General features: G+C 35.7%; 2 protein-coding genes across 6 annotated transcripts; one reads left to right on the top strand and one right to left on the bottom strand.

The window, feature by feature from the left end:
- The first annotated feature begins 442 nt into the window (after window positions 1-442).
- LOC104231801 (uncharacterized) lies at window positions 443-4,854 on the top strand. Of its 4 annotated transcripts, none has more exons than XM_070160710.1 (8): window positions 443-841; window positions 1,959-2,039; window positions 2,137-2,196; window positions 2,375-2,418; window positions 3,945-3,987; window positions 4,131-4,202; window positions 4,295-4,396; window positions 4,495-4,854. In XM_070160710.1, exons 1-8 carry the CDS (start codon window positions 470-472, stop codon window positions 4,612-4,614), a joined length of 894 nt encoding a protein of 297 aa, XP_070016811.1. In that variant the 5' UTR covers window positions 443-469; the 3' UTR covers window positions 4,615-4,854. The 4 variants fall into 4 exon arrangements, with proteins under 4 accessions (XP_070016811.1, XP_070016814.1, XP_070016813.1 ...); XM_070160713.1 differs by having other exon boundaries at window positions 706-841; window positions 1,954-2,039; XM_070160712.1 differs by having other exon boundaries at window positions 706-841; window positions 1,954-2,039; window positions 2,327-2,418.
- Window positions 4,855-5,948: 1,094 nt separating this feature from the next.
- On the bottom strand, window positions 5,949-17,069 carry LOC104239414 (choline/ethanolaminephosphotransferase 1). Of its 2 annotated transcripts, XM_070160085.1 has the most exons (20): window positions 16,968-17,069; window positions 13,838-14,028; window positions 12,813-12,822; window positions 12,663-12,713; window positions 12,057-12,134; window positions 10,666-10,741; window positions 10,529-10,551; window positions 10,348-10,448; window positions 9,789-9,883; window positions 9,574-9,642; window positions 8,627-8,696; window positions 8,191-8,254; window positions 8,070-8,110; window positions 7,913-7,997; window positions 7,657-7,719; window positions 7,149-7,207; window positions 6,957-7,009; window positions 6,770-6,842; window positions 6,397-6,442; window positions 5,949-6,299 (listed from the first exon to the last, which is right to left on the bottom strand). In XM_070160085.1, the coding sequence occupies exons 2-19, from the start codon at window positions 13,972-13,974 to the stop codon at window positions 6,421-6,423; spliced, it is 1,170 nt and encodes a 389-aa protein (XP_070016186.1). In that variant the 5' UTR covers window positions 13,975-14,028; window positions 16,968-17,069; the 3' UTR covers window positions 5,949-6,299; window positions 6,397-6,420. The 2 variants fall into 2 exon arrangements, with proteins under 2 accessions (XP_070016186.1, XP_070016185.1); XM_070160084.1 differs by lacking the exons at window positions 13,838-14,028; window positions 16,968-17,069 and having other exon boundaries at window positions 5,949-6,314; window positions 12,813-12,907.
- Window positions 17,070-19,905: the final 2,836 nt, after the last annotated feature.

Genomic DNA, 19,905 nt, shown 5'->3' with positions numbered 1-19,905 from the left:
AGGCTTGGCCAAACATACTATTAAATATGTACTTTTTTTTTTCAAATCTCAACCAAAACATGTCCCGCTAAATCCTTAGAAGAATTAACTCAAATAATCGCTCATCTAATCTCTTGTCGATGGATGTATAATTTATGCATAACTGATATATAATATAATATAAGTGTAAATATGTATAATTAATGCATAATATTTGTATACCGACTAAAAAAAGTAAATATTAAATCTGGCCTATTATTTGGGTAACAATCCCAAATCCTTAAAACCCTTTTAAAGTCTGGATTATTTGGATATGCATTGGTGTTTTGGACTAATCAAATCAAACTAATGGGCCTTAAATATACTAGTGGAATATCACGGCCCAATAAAAATCCAAAGCCCATAAACACCCCCTATCCAAAACAGTAACCTTAATCTCTGAAAAACAAAATAAAAACACAAACTAACAAGAATTTCTGTATTCTCCACCATGAATCTTCTCAAACTTCATCACCAGCACAACAACTATTACCCTAGCAAATTCTCTTCAATTTCAGGAAATTCATCGACCAAGTCATATTTCTCAGCTCCCCACTTTCTCTTTTTCACTCCCCACAAACCAAAATTCTTGCCTTTAACACTTCATTATGACAAGTTTAAGCTAAAAAATGTAAGAGCTTCAGCTGTAAAAATCCAATCTTTGAGTGATAAAGAAGAGGAAAATTTAAAAAATTCAGAAGAATATGAGTACTTAGCAGCAGATGGGGTTGTTTATAAAAAGACTTTGAGATTAGTAGAGGGTGCTATGTTTGCTGCTGTTTCAGGATTGGCTTATCTTTTGAGCAATTCTCTTGCTATTGAGGTACATATATGATTCTTGAAATGTAGAATTTTGATGGGTTTTTGGAGGAAATGCTTTTTTTTTTCTCCCTCTTTTCGTGTTGGGGTTGGCTGAAAATTTTATTTTGATTGCTTTTTAGGTTATTGGTTGCAAGAAAAAGAAAAAGTTGGAAGTAATTGGTTGTTGTGAGTTAAGAAATATTAGTACTTTAGTTTATGAGTTGTATTGAATTTGTTAAAGGTTTACTATTGTGCAATTAGTAAGTGAAGTTCTTTATCTTGTAGAATGTTGGAAATGTTGCTGAATAACAAAAATAATTTAGGATTGAAGAACGTTAAATAACCCTTTCCTAAATGTTGTATTCTCGAAAACAGCCTCGCTACCTTACCAGGTAGGGGCATACACTGCCCTCCCCAGATCCCACTTGTGGGATTACACTGGGTGTGTTGTTGTTGTAAATGTTGTATTTACTTTTTCTCCTTTGCGAGAATGCTATGGGTAGGGGCAGAGCTAGGTGGGCGGAAGGGAGTTCACCCCCTTCCCCGAAAATTACACTATATAAGGTTAAATTTTTTTCATGTATATATATAGGTGTTGAATCCCCTTAGCTTCTTTGTGTGCTTACTTTTCTTATTTTTCGAATCCTCTTGTGAAAATCCTGCTTCCGCACTAGCACGTGATGTTTTATTTGTAACAGAATTTTAACAGAAAATAGCACGTGAATCATATAGCAAGGTACGTGACTAGTAAAAGTAAAACTAATCTTGGTGAAGAACTGTTATATAGAAAACAATGGTAGCTTAGATATCTCCAGGGTTATGAACTAGTAATTTTGCTGCCAATATCCAGCTTATATGACTTGATTGGTAGAATGCTTATTCGTCAAGTCATTGTAATGGAATCCATTTTAACAGAATCCATTTTTACTATTTGTACTTGGCTCTGTTAATGGTTTCATGGAACTTGTGGAACAGGAAGAAAAGAACCAGGCAATTGAGGGATATTTTTGGTTAACCATTTTGTATTTTTGTAGGCTATCCAACTTTATTTTATGATTTCTTTGTACTCGCCTGGTATTATCCGTCATTTGCTGCTGGTTTTGATCTCCTAAAGGAATTTGGCTTTCCATGTAGCACAGAATTACTTCGGCTGTTTCTTCGCGTTGCCAATTGTTATATCCTCGATGAGATGGGGTGTTGCAGCTGGAAGAAAAACCATGGTTTGTCCCCTCCATATACCTCATAGTTGAACGTTTACTTGTTCCTAAACGCTTGTTTATCTACTTTCTCTAACGGTCATTTGTCCCATCGGATTAGGTGGCAACTGTTGTGCTCTTGTTTGTCTTGTCTGGTCCAGTGAAAGCATTAAATTATATGGTGAGTTATATCTTATAAACCATAAAAGATGTATATATAGGCTAGTGAAATATCAAATATCATCCTTAGTGGCTGTTCTTGTGCTTCAATACAATACTTTATGTTTCACAAAAGTACTATTTATGTTTAGGTGATGTTGTTGCTAAAGTAGCTCCACTTTTTTCTCGTTCTGATTCAGTTGATGCATGGTTTACTTGGCTTCACAATGGGTTCCTTATGGAGGTATGTAGTTATTTCATTATGTCCGTCAATACATGAATGCTTATCTGTCAAGTCATTATAATGGAATCCATTTTAACAGAAAGTCTTCCACGAGTTATATACCTTAGTTTGTGACCCCTCGTTGGAAGACACGGCCCCCTCTCACCCCCCACCCCAAAAAAAGAAAACAGAATAAGTAACAAATATATATAGGAGCAAACACTGGTCTGCAGTCTTCCCCAGTATGTATCGCGTGGTCCCGTTCTCTGTTCTGGCCCCGCCCTCTTTCGAAACCTCCAAAGAGAAATGAAAGAAGAAAGTTGAGACTGCGCTAAGACGACACTTGCTCAGTTTCACATCTTAAAGTACCAAATTGGTGTTGTAAGTCAATTGATTTGTCATATGCACAAATAAATATAGTAGTGTACTAGCCAGTGGTGGAGCAAGGAATTCAAATAAGGGAATAAAAATAATAATTTATGCCTAGGAGATTCAACAACTTATGTATAAGCAAAAAGAAATCATTTTTACCCTATTTAAGGGTGTGTTTGGTATAACGGAAAATGTTTTCCGTGGAAAACAAGTAGTAATCTTATTCATTTTCCGGTGTTTGGTACGCAAATTAAGGAAAATGACTTCTTAAGCGTATTCATAAATAATTTAGATATAATAAACATGAAGCCATAAACTTTCAAACCAACAACCTTTCGAACCCACAAATTTCATAAACTTTCGAACCGCAGAATTTCGAACCCGTAAACTTTATAATTTCTAAACCCGTAAACTTCCAAACACATAAACCTCCAAACTCATAATTTTGGAATTTGTAAAATTTTGAACCTTTAAACCAATAAATAAAAAAATTAAAACTGAAAAATATATTTAAAAAATATTTCTTTCCCGGGGGAGGGGGGGGGTGCAGTAAAACAAAAAATAAACAGAAATTTAAATTACAAAAAAAAAATTTGTACCCACTATATACATATATCTACAAAAATAAAAAATAAACAGAAATTTAAAATTGCAAAAAAAAATTAAGGTAAAAAAATATTTTTTTGCGGGGGGTGGTGGTGGTGGTGGAGGGGTAGTAGGGTGGGTGAAGGGGTAGTAGGGTGGGTGGTAACGGAAAAATTGAAATTTAAAAAAAAAAAATTGTTTGGAGAGGGGGTGGGGAAGGTTGAGAAGGAGTTTTGGAAAATGTTTTCCTTTCTCTTGATAAGGAAAACATTTTCCTCCAATTGGAGGAAAATGAGTTGATAAGGAAAATGTTTTCCAAAACATTTAAGCCAACCAAACATGGGAAAATTGGAAAACATTTTCCGGAAAATGTTTTCATTCATACCAAACACACCCTAATAGTATAATTTTTCGAGGAACGGAATTCAATTGAAATCCCTTGCACCCCTCTGCCTCTGCCCCTAGTACTGACTACTAGTTCAGACTTTCTGGGATTTTACTATTACTAAAGTTATGCACTGGAACACATTCTGCATCCTTCACATTAATGTCGCTGCTGTTTGATGTTGTTCTATTTCTTATTTTGTCAGGTTGAGAACAAATTGGGGTGCTTCAATCTTTCTGTGCTCCATTGTATGTTCTCTCCCTTCCACTGTTTTTCCTCTTTGAGGGTGTTTTGTATGTGGGGGCATAGAGTTTCTAAGTGAAGGTAAGCGCAACTATATATATGTAATATGTGATTCCGACAAGTGATGATATGAGTATTTGATTTGCAGGCTCGGGCTATAGGTGCTCTAGGATATGTTATATTATCCTCATTTTTAATAGGAGAGAACATCCTTGCTCTGGTAATTCATAACTTCGCTACTCATCTCTATGTATGTTCAATTATTCTTTGCAAATGAAATGTGTCGCTCATGTAGTCCTTCGTTTCTTGTAGATCACCGTAAATATTCATGCTTCTCTCTCGTACATCCTCACATCCTTAGGCAGTCAGATAGTTCCATCTATGAATTTTATCTACACCTTATTCGGGACACTGGTACGTGCTATAACTTCTTCCTATCTATTCAATAATTTTGACAAGTAAAAAGCTAATATTTTCTTCCTTTTACTCTTTTTTACTTCCTACACCTGCAGCTTTTGATAAATTGTACGTTCTTCGTGTTTTTGCTGCATCTTCTCTATGCCATTTTTCTAACCAAATTTGGGATGAAAGCTACATTGAGACTGCCAAGGTGGTTAGCCGCAGCAATTTAAACAGGTAAAAAAGAGAACTCATTCTAGATGGGACTTTGCTCTAATACTACACCACAGGGATGGTTAATACAAGATTATTTTGATCATTATTGATACAAGATTGTCGGTATGGATTATCAATCAAGTTCATTTTTATTCAAAGCAATACAAAGTCACCAAAGTCATTAATTGCTCAGTGTAAATGTATTTATAACACATTTTGGGCAGTATATAATGCATTGAATATGTCATTTGATGGGAGATCATATATTTTGTGTGTACTTGTTTCAATATTTCCCTTTAGAATATCCCTATCTACTGCACGGACATAATTTGGGAGATCTGTTTTGTTTTTTTCCCCTCAAAGCCATGTTAATTTGTAGTACAGTAGTAGTTTACTTCGAGCTTGAGTCTGTGAATCTGTGAATCTTGAAAACATTCATTGGCTCTTTGAGTTCATTGCTTAGTACTTCTAAGGGGTCGTTTGGTTGGGAAACAAGTTATCCCGCTCTCCTATGGGGATTAAAAAAAATACTACAATCTCGGTATAACTAATTCCGGAATTAGTTATACCACAATTTTATTCCAACCAAATGTGGGATAAACTCATCTCAAATTTAATCTTGGAATTAATTATCCCTTATCTCTCGTAAACTTTATTGCTTCACACTTCGCACTTCGTTGCTTCCTAATGGTGACACTGCCCTTATCCAAAGGGAGTCGATTGACAACCTTCTTCGAAAACTTAGACAGCGTGATAGGTCAATTTTTTTTCATGCATATATACTATATGTTGAATATAACCAAGAGGATATATATGGGAAAATTGTCACAGTATGATGCTTTCATTCTGTTGACCCTTAGTTTCTGTAGTTTTGTTTAATCCCGAATTTTGTGGGAAAATTCTCACACTATGATACTGCTTTCTTCCAAAGTAAATTCATTGCACGACAAAAATGATACCAAGCTAGCTAAAGTATCACGTCTAAATTGTCCCAAGACTTTGGCTAAACGGAAAGAGCGCAACACATGACGTATGAAATTAAACGTATATCATGAATTCAAATTTTGCCATGGCCTAAAAAACTTGATTTTTTGAGTGAAGGGTAAAGGGGAATGGATTATTATCAACTGAGTTTCCAAACATGCACTGCAGTCTGCAGCTTCTTGCAGATTTTCCAGTTACCAAAAAGTACCATGTCCAATTTCAGACATCTAAATTACACTCTAATTTATAAGAACTGGTAATACAAACTAAAATCTATTCAAAGACAAGAACTCTTCTAGTTTCTCTTTTTGACATCCAAAAATAAGAGAGGGAAAATAACCAGTAAACTTTAACGGACACATTGTCATAACAAGATTGAGTGAATTGGATTATCTCAAATATCATGTCAAATCAAACCAATGCCATTCAATTTGGAATTGAAAGGACATCTATTTTGAAACATGACCATTGGAAGGGTCGACAAATCAAAAACACCTAAACAATTTTAGTCACCTAAAGTCAAAAGGGTAACTCAAAGGATATTCATTTTAATTACTTCACTAAACTTGAATTTGAAGGTGAATTCAAACAATAACGCCCTCAACCTGTGAAAAAGTGGTGCAATGAGAACCCCGAAATATCCTTCAGAGCTGGTTTCCAGGGAGCGGCTAGATACGGAAAGTAAAACTTCAATCCCATATAGTTCCCAGGTTGAGAGCTAGAAACAAAAGTACTGTGGATCATACACTAATCAGTGGAAAATATAACCTAAGGCTTAAGCTTATCAAAGAACGAGAGAAAAGTTAAACGTGTACCAAAAATTAGAGCATAAACACGGATCAAGCTTCTTTCCTTGTAATCCTGTCATCCAAAAGTGAAAAGCATTAGGAATTAATTGTTCACAGTACATGAAACTAGTCGAAACATACTGTTCAATACATCGATGACATGAAAAGGTTTATATGCTCGATAAGGTTGAGATATGAGAATCTTCATATTTACTTGACCCCAGTAATGTCCATAAGGTAACTGCAGGAATATGGTTCTTGAATCTTTGTAACAAACATAAAAGGTTGGTTATTTTTTATTGAGTAGCATAGGTACTACTTTAGATATTTGTGCTGAAACTGAATCAGATAGAGTTGGGCACAATGAGGTAAAATAAGAGTCAAGCACAATATATCTCACCTGAAACAGTATATCCCGAGTGCTGATGTTATTTCATGAATAACAGACGTGGCAAAATGCAGATAGAGTGACACTGAATAATAGGAAAACCAATAAGAATAATCAGCCAAAACGACAAGATAAACCCCTGAGATTGGAAATCTCCAGTATATCATATCCGTCTAAATCAGAAAAGTGGATGTAATACCTGAGAATGCAGTGTAAGCAAGAAGAACCCAGAACTCATCAACCATAGGAACTCTGCAAAGAAGAGATTCTCATGAGCGTAAAGGAATACAAGAATTCTGAAAAGAGAATATTAGTGATATGTAAAAGACATACTCTCACAAAGTTGGTACGACTTAAATTCCTTCAAGAAATGAGACTAGTTTACACTTACCCATCGTTAAGTCTGGCGGTGAGTGCATTTGCAACGGCAAAAGGCAGACAAAGCAGAGACTGCAAACATAAAATTCCACTTCAAAAACACCGAAACCACAATGCTATAGGCATTATCTATTTATTTCTATTTTTCTTCAATAAATAGTTTTTCTACAAACTATCTAGTGTATCCAACATTCGAAGGAGAGATTATACCAAAACAACGCAGACTTTCTGTCGAAGACTCACTTTGAGGATTAACTTGTCCAATTAATACACTTAATTTTTCGATTTAAGAAAAAAAACTTGGTTTTTTGTCGCATAAAAGATATGATTTCTCTATGATAAAGTAAGAATAGGAGTTACTAATCCAGGATATAGATGTCACACTCCTAAGCTGATGTAGTTAAGTCATGGAATGATATTAACTTAAAGAAAAGATGGACTAGTTCTTGGCCTATTGAAAGATCTTATGAAATTAAATTAGCATATGTTATGGTCTTGCATTATTATCAGAAAAAGCGTACCATGCACATATTTGTTTTCAGACCCTTGGGTTCATCACACAAGTGAGCCAAAATCATCCTTCCCTGTGGAAAAAAACCTTACTCAGAAACAACTTAAGATGAACTTCAACTAGATTTTTGAATTTTGAGATGGCATCGATTCAAGTAGAGCATGAGATGAGATACATGAATTCCGCTAAAGATCTGCATCTACTCATTTGTACAAGTATCTTCAGGAAACAGCTCATACTCAATAATTGAGATGGAGATAAATTACCACAAGGAATCCGAATGCAAGCCCAGTCCCCACTACCATAAGATGAGGATAGTTCTTCATTAAGTCAGATGGAGATAAATAGTCCCTGCATAACAGCCAATATTAAATACCGTGATATGGTCCCAAAAATAATTAGTAATCTGAAAGTGAGAGATACCACAGAAGCACTCCTCCCAGTAGCACGACAAATGGGTAAAGCTGTCAACATGAGAAACGAAAATTTTCAAAAACAGACTATAATCACCAAATCATGTATATAATCTAAGAAACGTACTTACCATGGCCAGTGCCCGCGGCATACTTCCTTTTGTTGCCTGAACAACCTTATGAACATTGTTAACACTGCCAAAAAGAATTGACGTTAACACTCTTCCGCTGGCTTTACATGTTACAGCAGATTAAAGTACTATCAGCTAAATTATGGACAATCTGATTTTCATTATTTATCCTGGCTAGAATCCAAGAATCTTTAGATGATGAATATGGCAGTAATAGTGGACGCTTTCACCAGAGAGGGGAAAGGTGAACTGCGACGAAGCGGAATAAAGTAACTATCCAAAAAGAGATGCAAATACTACAATGCTAATGATAGACGTTGCCAAGATCTGTAATGGAAATTATAGATGTTGTCAATGCCAATAAGCCATTTCCAATGTTCCGAAAAATAAAACACATGTCTATTTCAAGCCCATCGAAGTATGAAAAATTACTCACTTGCAATAGACTGTTGGAATAACAGCAAAAGCTACCATCAGCAACAACACGGCTTTATTGGTCGGAATTTCTGAAATCAAAGGTTAATAGGAATAAGAATAATAAGAAACACTAAAATAAACTTTGGAACAGACAGGAAACACAGTATTCAGAAATGATACATATGGATATGCTCATGGAAGCAACAATCGTCTGAAGGCAGGTATAGAGACACAGAGTGCATAAAGCATAAAAAACTAGAATATGAATTCACTTGGAAATCCCATTAGAGAAATAATAATAAGAAAAGTAAAGAAAAGAAAGAGACAGACACGATATGTATTAGAGCATCTGTTCTAAAATGATCTCCCACTTTCAATAATCCATCTTTTCTTAGCATTACTCCCATCTCGTGCTGTGTGGGCTCTGGCATAAGTACTATTTTTCTTAGATGTATTTAACAAGTAAAAACTTCCTAACTCTTTAAAGAATAAAATAAAACAGAACTTTAGGCAAGTGACACATCTTAACCAGCTGTGGGTGACTAGAAGTTTTAACTTCAAGCCTTCATAGGTTCTGAAGTCAAGAAATGATCATGAGCTGGTAAGCAACAACTAATTCAGAAGTAAACAATTCCATAAACAGAAGCAAAAAGTTTTACCATTTGCAGCAGAATTCAAAGTTCAAAACTGACAAGCTTTGATATATAAAATCATAGAAAGTGTTCAATAGAAAAATCATAAAACTGCTTTAAGTAAATCTCTACAGAAAGTTAAAAAGCAAAAAGGGTAAAAGAAAACCGAACTAAAATGAGAGCATAAGATAAACTATATAAATACATGAATATCATATCAGATAAAGTACCTCCGATCAATACTCGGCACCTCATAATACATAGAGGGAGACAGAGAGGGTTGGGGAGAAACTTAAGAACTGAAAAACAAAAGGACAATTTATGCAAGCCTCACCGTTCAGAAAAGGAACCCAACTCACAAGTGGCATAGACTTCCCAAACTGTTGGGCCCACCACTCAGCTCCTGAAAATATAAAGTGTCAAGCTGGTAATAGAGAAATGCTGGTAAAAATGTGCAAAAACAACAGACTGGGGTAACTGGGAGTGAGGAAGGACATCAAAGGGGTTTCCTATTGAGCAGTTTCACATTAAAAAAAAAAACAAGCTTACCCACTAGAGCTGTAAAGAAATGGCTGAGATATATCAACATGAGACCCTCTGTCGGTCCATTTACTACCGGAAGAATTAGAGTGTTGGTGAAATAGCTGAAAAAGGGAGCAACATCCAAAAACTAGATTAAGAGACCAAAGATACTAACAAATCTCTGGAAAACTAGGATGAAATATTGATCAAGATATTTATCTTATAAAGCTTTTTCCCTGATACAAGGAAATCCCTTGTTTTCGGCTTCGAAACTCGGAGCAAATGGGACCGCCCCTCTACCCTTATCCACTTAAATAGACTTGGTTAACCAGCTAGGATTCAAACTTGTGATGTGCACCTACCATATATCAGTGTTGTATTACCTTTGCCATTGCACCAAAATCCCAGGGCATGTCTCTCTTATATTAGTTTAAATTATCATTCTGTTAAGTTCATACTATTCAAATAGCTATTGCAACTAGTACACACATTTGATTTATATCTCCTCTTACTAATCCGCCCTTCTAATATTCTAAGCCAATATCCAAAACCTAAACATACTGAGGAGTTAAATCGAAACACCTACCTTTCCCAAGTAGCACAGTAGAAAGGAACAGCTGATATAACCCAGAACCAGAAAGTATCTCGTCCACACATAGCAGTGCTCCCAAAAGCCAAGGCTTCAAACTGCTCAGATTAAACACGAAATCTGTAAGTCACAAGTCTTCCCAGGGCAAGAAAAAGGATTACTAGAAAACAGGACATACAGCACATGCGAGCGCATCACATCCTGCAAATTGTGAAAGCCAAGACATCTAATCAGAATCACAGCAGTTAGCACACGCTCAACTTAGAGAGAGAATAATATAGGAATATATAAATGAAAAAGGAGGGGAAAAATCACCATGATCAAAAAGCTCTCCTAGTGGACTAGAGGAATTTGTACGTCTTGCTTGCTTTCCATCAACAGCATCAAACGTCTGCACCCATTCGGAAGAGCCCAACACAATCAAAGAGGAACTCCAGCAGAAGATGAGTTGCTCTAAAATGAGCTCAACGTAGCATAATTCAAATGTCATACTATATGCAAAAAAAATACTAACTTAAGTAATAACCACCCATCCGAGCAAAAAATCTCAAGCCAAACTCAAAGGACATCTTCAATATTAGAAAACAAAACATTGACCTCAAAACATGCTATGAACAAGAGGCAAACCTATTTCAAGTAAACTACCAGACAGAAGGAGTGAGATGTTCGATCAGTTGGAAATTTGTAGATACTCTTTTAAAGGCTTGCCTTTTGGAAAATACTGCTCCACTTTATAGAATCTAATGTGATCTCAATTCGTCTTGTATCATTCACAACCCAATAAGCTTTTTACACTACAGAACTGAGTTAATATTATAAGGTTCATGTTTTCTCCAAGTTGAACCTACTAATTCAATCTTGAACATATACTGACAAGCTGCAAACTTATCAGAGGGACTTTCACGATCTCAGATATTCGAAGACAAACAGCAGAGGAGGCAGGCTAAATGAAAGATCACACAAGTGCACCCTTTAATCTCTATTTTCTTTTGAGAAAGATAATAAAGTGGGACAGAGCAATGTGGTTATCTTAATTCATCTCAGGGATCTCTAACTACAAACTACACAAATTGTAGAGAGCCCATATGCCTCAAATCCTATGTTACAAGGATCTTTAATTTACATCCTTGTAACTATATCATACAGGTGACATGGGTAGGGCACGATTCTTCAAAATACACTATTAACAGAAAAGTGCATATACCCATGCCAATTAGTTCGCACACTGATATAGGAAGCATGCCCATTCCAGAGTCCATGTAACAATAGTCAAAGGCACATGATGTACGGATGAAGAGTTCATCAAATGCTACTACAAAAAACCAAAGAAGGAAAAACACACCCATAAAAGTTCATACTGGGTGTGGTAATGAAACAAGCCCCCTTCAGATACAAGTTTCTCTGAACTGTCATTTAGCTTCTAGACCAACAGGGGAAATGTTGGTAGTTGGAATGGTGGATCACATACATGCTAAGGCAAAATAAAGGAACACTTAAAAGACTAGATCAAGAGTCAAGACCTCAAAAAATTACTTGTAACAGCATATGTTTACCCTCTAGGTTCACCAATTAGACATGGAACTCAAATAGCATATATCTGGCTAAAACAATCATTACCATGAAACACATGTCGACTATCAAAACACTACTGCTACAAGAATAAATTAATAAGACCGTAATTAGGATTATGGCTAAGACGGGCAAACCTGATAGAGGAAGAGAAGCAATCCATGAGCAAAATTAACCCATCTTGGAGGAGGTGAATCCAATTGTGGAGAATATATCTGGGGACAAAAACTTATCCAGTAAGAGAGAAGGTAAAGAGTCCTATTAAGAAAAGCTTTTGAAAATTAAAAAAAAAACACAAAATATTGTTGGAAAGATTCATGACTTACATAGTCAGGAAAGCAGAAGAGCTTTCGACAATAACATATAAGGATGTGGCAGGCATAACAAATGAATAACTCCATTTATTAGTCCTTAAAAACTTTGTTAAACATATCTTTTTTTAAAAATTAAAGAGTGTCCGAGCAGCAGACAAGCACTCTTCCAGTGGAAAGTATAGTTGCTGACGATCCAAATCACCACCATATCGAAAAATTAAGATACTAAAATTCAAATCCTTTGGATGCCTCTCCTGTATTATAACTTATTGAATTATTAATCAGGTATTCTGATCTAACTGTAATAGACTACACATACTTCCTAATCTACAGTCTGTTTTACAGGAGCTAAAGTGTGTGTATATATATATAGAGAGAGAGACAGAGAATGCATGTGCACTTGCTTGAGAGACACAAAGTATAACTCACATATCCGAGCAGTGCAGATGTGATTAAGAACAAAAATCCTGTAAGTGTAATCTGCAATGGACGTTATATATCAGACCTCAAAGCGCGGAGAATATACTAATGAGAAGAATAACATTTGCAACAAAGACCATAGAATACAGAGGGACGTACCATATTCGGTCTGGGAACGTATAAAGAACATGCACACAAAAACAATTGTTAGTTAACTCCGGAAAAAGAGAAAAAGATAAGGCATGATCATCTGGCTAAAGCCATTAGCAAGTAATTGTTATAAATGGGTGACAAATTCATGTTAGATTATTTCTTCTGGCACCTGATGATTATGCACTTCATATATACATATATTGTATACACACAACAACAACAGGTCCATTATATAGTTACAGAGGGAAATGGTCTATGCTTTCCTAATACTCCACCAAAACTTCACTATCAATAATTGTTAATTTCTTTCATCATCATCTTCATCATCAAGGAGGCTTTATCAGTGGCAAAAAGTTTGTCTCAGAAACAAGATCCTGAAAGTTTTTTTCTTCTAATTAGATAACCATGATCCTGAAAGTTGTTTTATTTCCATCACCATTTATGGAAGATGGCATTCCGTAGATTCATCAAAACCGAGAAAAGAAAGTTCCTTGAATTCATATTCCTTAATTCGGCATTCCACCAACAATACCGCTGTTCCATTTCAGTTCCGAGATCTGCTCTTCTATTCTAGGGTGTTCAAACAGTTAATTCTACGAGTGAATAGAAGCAGTACAAGGTTCTGAATAGGAAGAAATTTTTTTTTTTTTTTTTTTGGGGGGGGGGGGGCGGGGCAGGTGTTTTTGAATGAAAGACTCTTTTAGACCATCCAAAGACAAAAATCATCCAGAAATTCCTACGTATCTCCTCTTTCCACATCACCATCTATTCTGAATTCCTAATAGAAACTTTTCTTCTTTATCGTCTCTTTGTTTCCTTCTTGACAGGTAATAAAAGAAGTTCTTGTCCTCCAACTTGCCAAAATGAATGGACAGCAAGACCCAGTGGGCTCACCAAGGAAGCAAATAAATGGAACCCATATACAAGAAACATCACTACACAAACACTAGAAATTTAAACACACATATGCACAAAATTGTCAAGGAAAAAAGATTCATCATAACATTCAGAGAGAATGAGAGAAAACTTACGGCATCCAAAGGGGGAAGAAATTGACACAACGACTCCAAAATGGCTGCAACACATACTTAGCAACATAGGAGTGATCTACCCCACTGTATTTGTACCTATGAAGCGCTTGCACTCCATGTGCCCCTATGTAACCCATCCTTTCTTTCCTTCCTCTCGCTCCCTCTGGAATCACCTATAAACCAATTGGAATCTGCACAAAAATAATACGGTTAAAAGTTTCAAAAACGCTAAAATCAGTATCTAAGCGTACGATAGGGTTCCTAGGGAGGTCTTATGGAGCTGCTTAGAGGATAAAGGGGTCCCGGTTGACTATATTAGGGTGATTAAAGACATGTATGCTGGAGCTAAGACTCGGGTTAGGACAGTAGGAGGCGACTCTGAACACTTTCCAGTTATTACGGGGTTGCACCAAGGGTCTGCGCTCAGCCCATTCCTATTTGCCCTGGTGATGGATGCACTGACTCATCATATTCAAGGGGAGGTGCCATGGTGCATGCTATTTGCTGATGACATTATTCTAATTGACGAGACACGAGGCGGCGTCAACGAGAGGCTAGAGATTTGGAGACATGCTCTTGAGTCTAAAGGTTTCAAGTTGAGCAGGACGAAGACGGAATACCTCGAGTGCAAATTTGGAGTTGAGCCGACGGAAGCGGGAGTTGAAGTGAGGCTTGACTCTCAAGTCATTCCCAAGAGGGGTAGTTTCAAGTACCTTGGATCGGTTATTCAGGGGATCGGGGAGATTGACGAGGATGTCACACACCGTATAGGGGTGGGGTGGATGAAGTGGAGGTTAGCGTCGGGAGTCTTGTGTGACAAGAAAGTGCCACCGTTACTAAAAGGTAAGTTTTATAGAGCAGTGGTTAGGCCTGCCATGTTATATGGAACTGAATGTTGGCCGGTAAAGAACTCACACATCCAGAAGATGAAAGTAGCAGAGATGAGGATGTTGAGGTGGATGTGCGGGCATACAAGGATGGATAAGATTAGGAATGAAGATATTCGAGAGAAGGTGGGTGTGGCCCCCATGGAGGACAAGATGCGGGAAGTAAGACTCAGATGGTTCGGGCACATTCAGAGGAGGAGCACTGATGCACCGGTGAGGAGGTGTGAGCGACTGGCTGTAGTGGGCACGCGGAGAGGTAGAGGTGATCAGACAGGACATGGCGCGACTTAGGATTACTGAGGACATGGCCCTTGACAGGGAATTATGGAGGTCGAGCATTAAGGTTGTAGGTTAGGGGAAAGATGTGAGTATTTCTACAACACAATAGAGTGAGACTAGCCAGTTAGGAGTTAGACTAAGAATGTCATTGGTCGTCTATTGATGCAGGGCTTTACCTGCTAGTTTTACTATACCAGCCATCTATTTCGTATTTCGTATTCTGTATTTCATATCTCTTATATTGCTGTTATTTTATTATGCATTTTTATGGTACTAATATATCGGCTCCTGTTGCTTTTTTTGAGCCGAGGGTCTCCTGGAAACAGCCTCTCTACCCTTCGGGGTAGGGGTAAGGTATGCGTACATATTACCCTCCCCAAACCCCACTTGTGGGATTATACTGGGTCGTTATTGTTGTTGTATCAAAATTCGATTTTGAATGTTGAATCTGAGAAACAAAGTAGAAACACAAAAGTGGCATGCCTAGAATTGTAATATAGGAGACAAGTTTTGTAAGCCAATTCCAAAAAGCTAGCAGACAAAGAAAATTTGAGCATTGATTCTGAGATACAAAGTAGAAACACAAAACAGCACACCTAAGCGGCAAGACTATGACCACTTTTCCGAACCATCACCACAGTAAAAAAAGAAAACAAATTTGATGGGGACTCTCGAAATAGGATCTTGAACATTTAATCTGAGAACAAAGTAGAAATACGAAAAAGGTGTGCTTGGAACCTTATGACAAATTTTTCAAAACCAATTCCATAGTTAAAAGAGAAAATAATTTGATGGGGCTATTGAAAAGGGAGTTTGAACATTTGAATCTGAGAAAAAAGTAGCAACACAACTTTTCCAATGCCAATTCCAGAGTTAACAGGAAAAAGAAAAAATACGCAAACAAACTTCATGGGTACTATCAAAATGGGATTTTGAACATTGAATCTATGAAACTAAGCAGAAAAATGAAAAGGGTGTGCTTAGAATCCAATAATATAACAAACCGATAAGCAATTTCATAGTTACAGTATCAAAATGGGATCTTGAACACTGAATCTATGAAACAAAGCAGAAATACGGAAAGGGTATGCTTAAAATGCAAGAATATGACAATTTTCGATAAGAAATTCCAGAGTTACAGTATCAAGGTTGGATTTTGAACATTGAATCTATGAAACTAAGCAGAAATAAGAAAAGGGTATGCTTAGAGTATGACAAATTTTCATTAGCAATTCAAGAGTTACAGTATCAAAATGGGATTTCGCACTTTTTTTAAAAACAAAATTTGAATCTGAGAAAAAAGTAGCCACACAACCTTTCCAATATGAAATACGAAAAGGGTATGCTTAGAGTATGACAAATTTTCATTAACAATTCAAGAGTTACAGTATCAAAATGGGATTTCGCACATTGAATCTATGAAACTAAACAAAAATAAGAAAGGGTGTGCTTAGAATGCAAGAATATGACAAATTTTCATGAGCAATTCCATAGTTATAGTATCAAGATGGGATTTTGAACATTGAATCTGTGAAACTAAGCAGAGACACGAAAAGGGTATGCTTAGAATATGACAAATTTTCATGAGCAATTCCATAGTTATAGTATCAAGATGGGATTTTGAACATTGAATCTGTGAAGCTAAGCAGAAACACGAAAAGGGTATGCTTAGAATATGACAAATTTTCAAAAGCAATTCCAGATTTTCAGTATCAAGATAGGATTTTGATCATTGAATCTATAAAACAGAGCAAAAATACGAAAAGGGTATGCTCAGTATGCAAGAATATGACAAATTTCATAAGCAATTCCATAGTTACAGTATCAAAATGGGATTTTAAACATCGAATCTAAGAAACAATGAAAAAATACGAAAAGGGCATCTTTATAATGCAATGATATGAAAAGAAATAGCCATTCTTGGAAGAAAATTTGAGACTTAAAAAGGGTTTGCAAAATCTAACCTCTGTTGAAAAGAGGATGCAGGGAGTGATCCTCTGGAGAAGCGATGAGCAAATGCTTTCTGTTTCTTGGAATACAAAAAAAGAAAGTAACGAGTATTATTGGATCAAAAGAAGTGCAAAATGGAAATTTGGGGGGTGGGGGGGTGTTAGACTTTGGAGTACGTGGGGTGGGGAGGGGCCGGACCTATGTTTTTTAGTTAAGTACATTAATGTTTGATTGAGGATCATTCGCCTAAAAAAAGGTTCAATTTATTTTGTACCTAAAGCTATAGACTATAGAGAATATCTCCGAGAATTGCTCAAGGCTTAAGCCAAGCTGGAAATATATAGAGGTTGTTTCCACTTTCCAATAGACTTTCGGTTTAAAATAAAAAGAAACAATAGAAACAAATAATATCGATAATAAATACCATAAAAATAATAACAACAACAATCTAAGTTGAACGACTTAGACAAATGAAAAAAATTCATGTAGCGTTTTATGTTTGTTGCTATTAAAATTTTGGTTTCAAAATTTGTACCGATTTTAGTAACCATTAAGACATATTTAGTTGCGATTAAAATTTTGGTTTCAAAATTTGTACCGATTTTACTAACCATTAAAATATACTCCCTCGTGTCCACAATAAGTGACCAATTTGTTTTGGGCACACTCATTAAGGAAATACTAAATTTTAGACGAAAATAGTTAGTGTGACTAAATTATCCTTCATTAAATATTGCATCATACTTATAGTAACACTTATTTCTCTTCTTAAATGTGAGGAGTAAATGACTGTTTAGGGATACGTACATAAGGGTAATTTCGGAAAAACAAATTAATTTTTTTTTAATTATATAAATGGACACTTATTTGGGATCAAAATAAAAAAGAAAATTGATCATTTATTGTGAACCGGGGAGAGTATTTAGTTGAGATTGAAATCTTGATTCGAAAATTTATATCGACTTCATTAATTACGAAGCCAAATTCAATATGTTTTTATCGTTTGTCCAAATCAACTTTCAATGAAGTTAGTAGCTTTACCTAGGGAAACTTTTTTTTTTCTTTTGTCCTTTCTTTTTTTCCTTTCTATCTGCATTAATGATCAATCTATCCATCTAGGATTACTTCACCATTTGTTTTGTTCATCTTTTAATGATTTAACACTTGACCATTTTTGTATCATTTTGCAGAATTGTCAAATCTCTAGCCTGCTTCTTAACTAATTGAAGAAGTAACTTATTACTCCTTCACTTTTGCTTGTCCACTTTGAACTTTTACGTCCAATAAAAAAAAATTATAATATATATTCTACCATATAACCCTTAATAATGATGGCATTTTAAAAAGTCTTGAAAAATAATTTTGAAAATGAGCAATTAATGATAACGGTAAAACATAAAAAAAAAAATAAAAAAAAAATTGTCTTTCTCTTGATTTAGTATAGCGGAAAAGTAAAAGTGAAAATGTATTTTTAGTATAGCCAACAAGTAAAAGTGAACAGACGAAGTATTAGTAATATAGATATATTAAGCAAAAAGATAGAAAAAGGAGGTAAAAATAGCACGGGCTAGCCAGTTTTCGGACTGGTCATTCAAAAATAGCCAGCGTTTGCAAAGTCATTGAAAAATAGCAATTATTTTGCTGCAATACGGAAAGTTCCAGCATAATATACCGGAGATCGGTGCACCTATCTAAACTTCCAGCATATTATGCTGGACCCCAAACACGCGGAGAGTTCCAACATAATATAATGGATTGGAGCACGTGTGTCTGAACTTCCAGCATATTATGCTGCACCAATATAATATACATGAACTTATTATGGAATATTTTTCGGATTTTGAACAGTATTTTCATTCAAATTTATCTTTACATAAAAAGCAGATAAATTTCGATTAGATTTAAAATTATAGTTATTTTTAAATAACTACTTGGCTATTTTTAAATTTGAGCAAACGGTCCAACTTGCAATGGATAGTTACAATATTTTTATTTGCACACGTAATAAATGGACCCACTGTCACACGGTCAAAGAAAAGAAAAACTGGCCAGTCAGCCGCTTTCCGTCGACATCCCTGTTCGTCGACGGAGGGCAATTTAGTATTTTCCCTACTTCTATATATTAGGTAAAATTCCTTTTGTATCCGTGCATTAGCTGATTTGTGTTATTCAGAAAAAGACTATTTACGTAATTTTGCACTTCACTGCCCCTGCTTAATTTTGCTCTGTTTCCCCCTCTTACTTTCTGCAAAATTCACCCATCTTCTCCTTTTTCGTCCCTTAACCCTTGTGGATTTTAGGGTACTTTTTGCTTTCATAAATTGAATACCAATTTCCGGAATATAAAGTGATATTTTGACAGAAAATTGAGGTTTTTGCTGAGTTTTTCTCAATTTCACATTTGCTCCACTATGATAATCAAAGGTTAGATTTACTACTCTATTTCTTCTCCTTCATATAGGTGTGAACGCATGGAATGGAGAAATTGAGATGGGCCCTACAGTTTCAGCCAACTTATCTAGTGTGTACAACCGATGATGCTAGCACGTGCAATACCTCTAAGCCAGATAAATTATAAAATACCATAAATGCCCCTACGTAAGCAAGCATGTTGTCGGGGAGGTGCTTTCTCTCCAAGAATTACACACAAATATCTCCTTCTATATGTTTAAGCGTGACTAGCAACATTAGATGCAAGACGGAAAGCAAATTTCATGAATAAGGTAGCAAATAAGGTGATGAAATACAAAATATATATAATATTCCAAAAATCTAAGCAAAATTTTTTTTCAATAAGTATGGTTAAGATTCATTGAAAACATATAGATGAGTCAATATACAAAATTTAACGAAGATTGGAGGTGATTTGGACTGAATTGCTATCAAAATTCGTAGTTAAAATCGAATTCAAAAAATTCGTATGGGACACATGTATCTCACATGTGATACACA

Source organism: Nicotiana sylvestris, chromosome 10 (genome assembly GCF_000393655.2).
Source record: "Nicotiana sylvestris chromosome 10, ASM39365v2, whole genome shotgun sequence".
Lineage (NCBI taxonomy): Eukaryota > Viridiplantae > Streptophyta > Magnoliopsida > Solanales > Solanaceae > Nicotiana > Nicotiana sylvestris.
This window is presented reverse-complemented; position numbering and strand designations above follow the sequence as displayed.

What these genes read in the sequence shown, in the direction of transcription:
- LOC104239414 (XM_070160085.1), bottom strand. Translation starts at nt 13,974, where the DNA reads ATGGGTTACATAGGGGCACATGGAGTGCAAGCGCTTCATAGGTACAAA. An exon ending in CATCTGCACTGCTCGGATAT is followed by an intron (nt 12,135 to 12,662) that starts GTGAGTTATACT and finishes TTTTGTCCCCAG; the next exon opens with ATATATTCTCCACAATTGGA. An exon ending in TACTGTGCTACTTGGGAAAG is followed by an intron (nt 9,884 to 10,347) that starts GTAGGTGTTTCG and finishes TCCCTTTTTCAG; the next exon opens with CTATTTCACCAACACTCTAA.
- LOC104231801 (XM_070160710.1), top strand. Translation starts at nt 470, where the DNA reads ATGAATCTTCTCAAACTTCATCACCAGCACAACAACTATTACCCTAGC. An exon ending in GCAATTCTCTTGCTATTGAG is followed by an intron (nt 842 to 1,958) that starts GTACATATATGA and finishes CATGTAGCACAG; the next exon opens with AATTACTTCGGCTGTTTCTT. An exon ending in GAGAGAACATCCTTGCTCTG is followed by an intron (nt 4,203 to 4,294) that starts GTAATTCATAAC and finishes CGTTTCTTGTAG; the next exon opens with ATCACCGTAAATATTCATGC.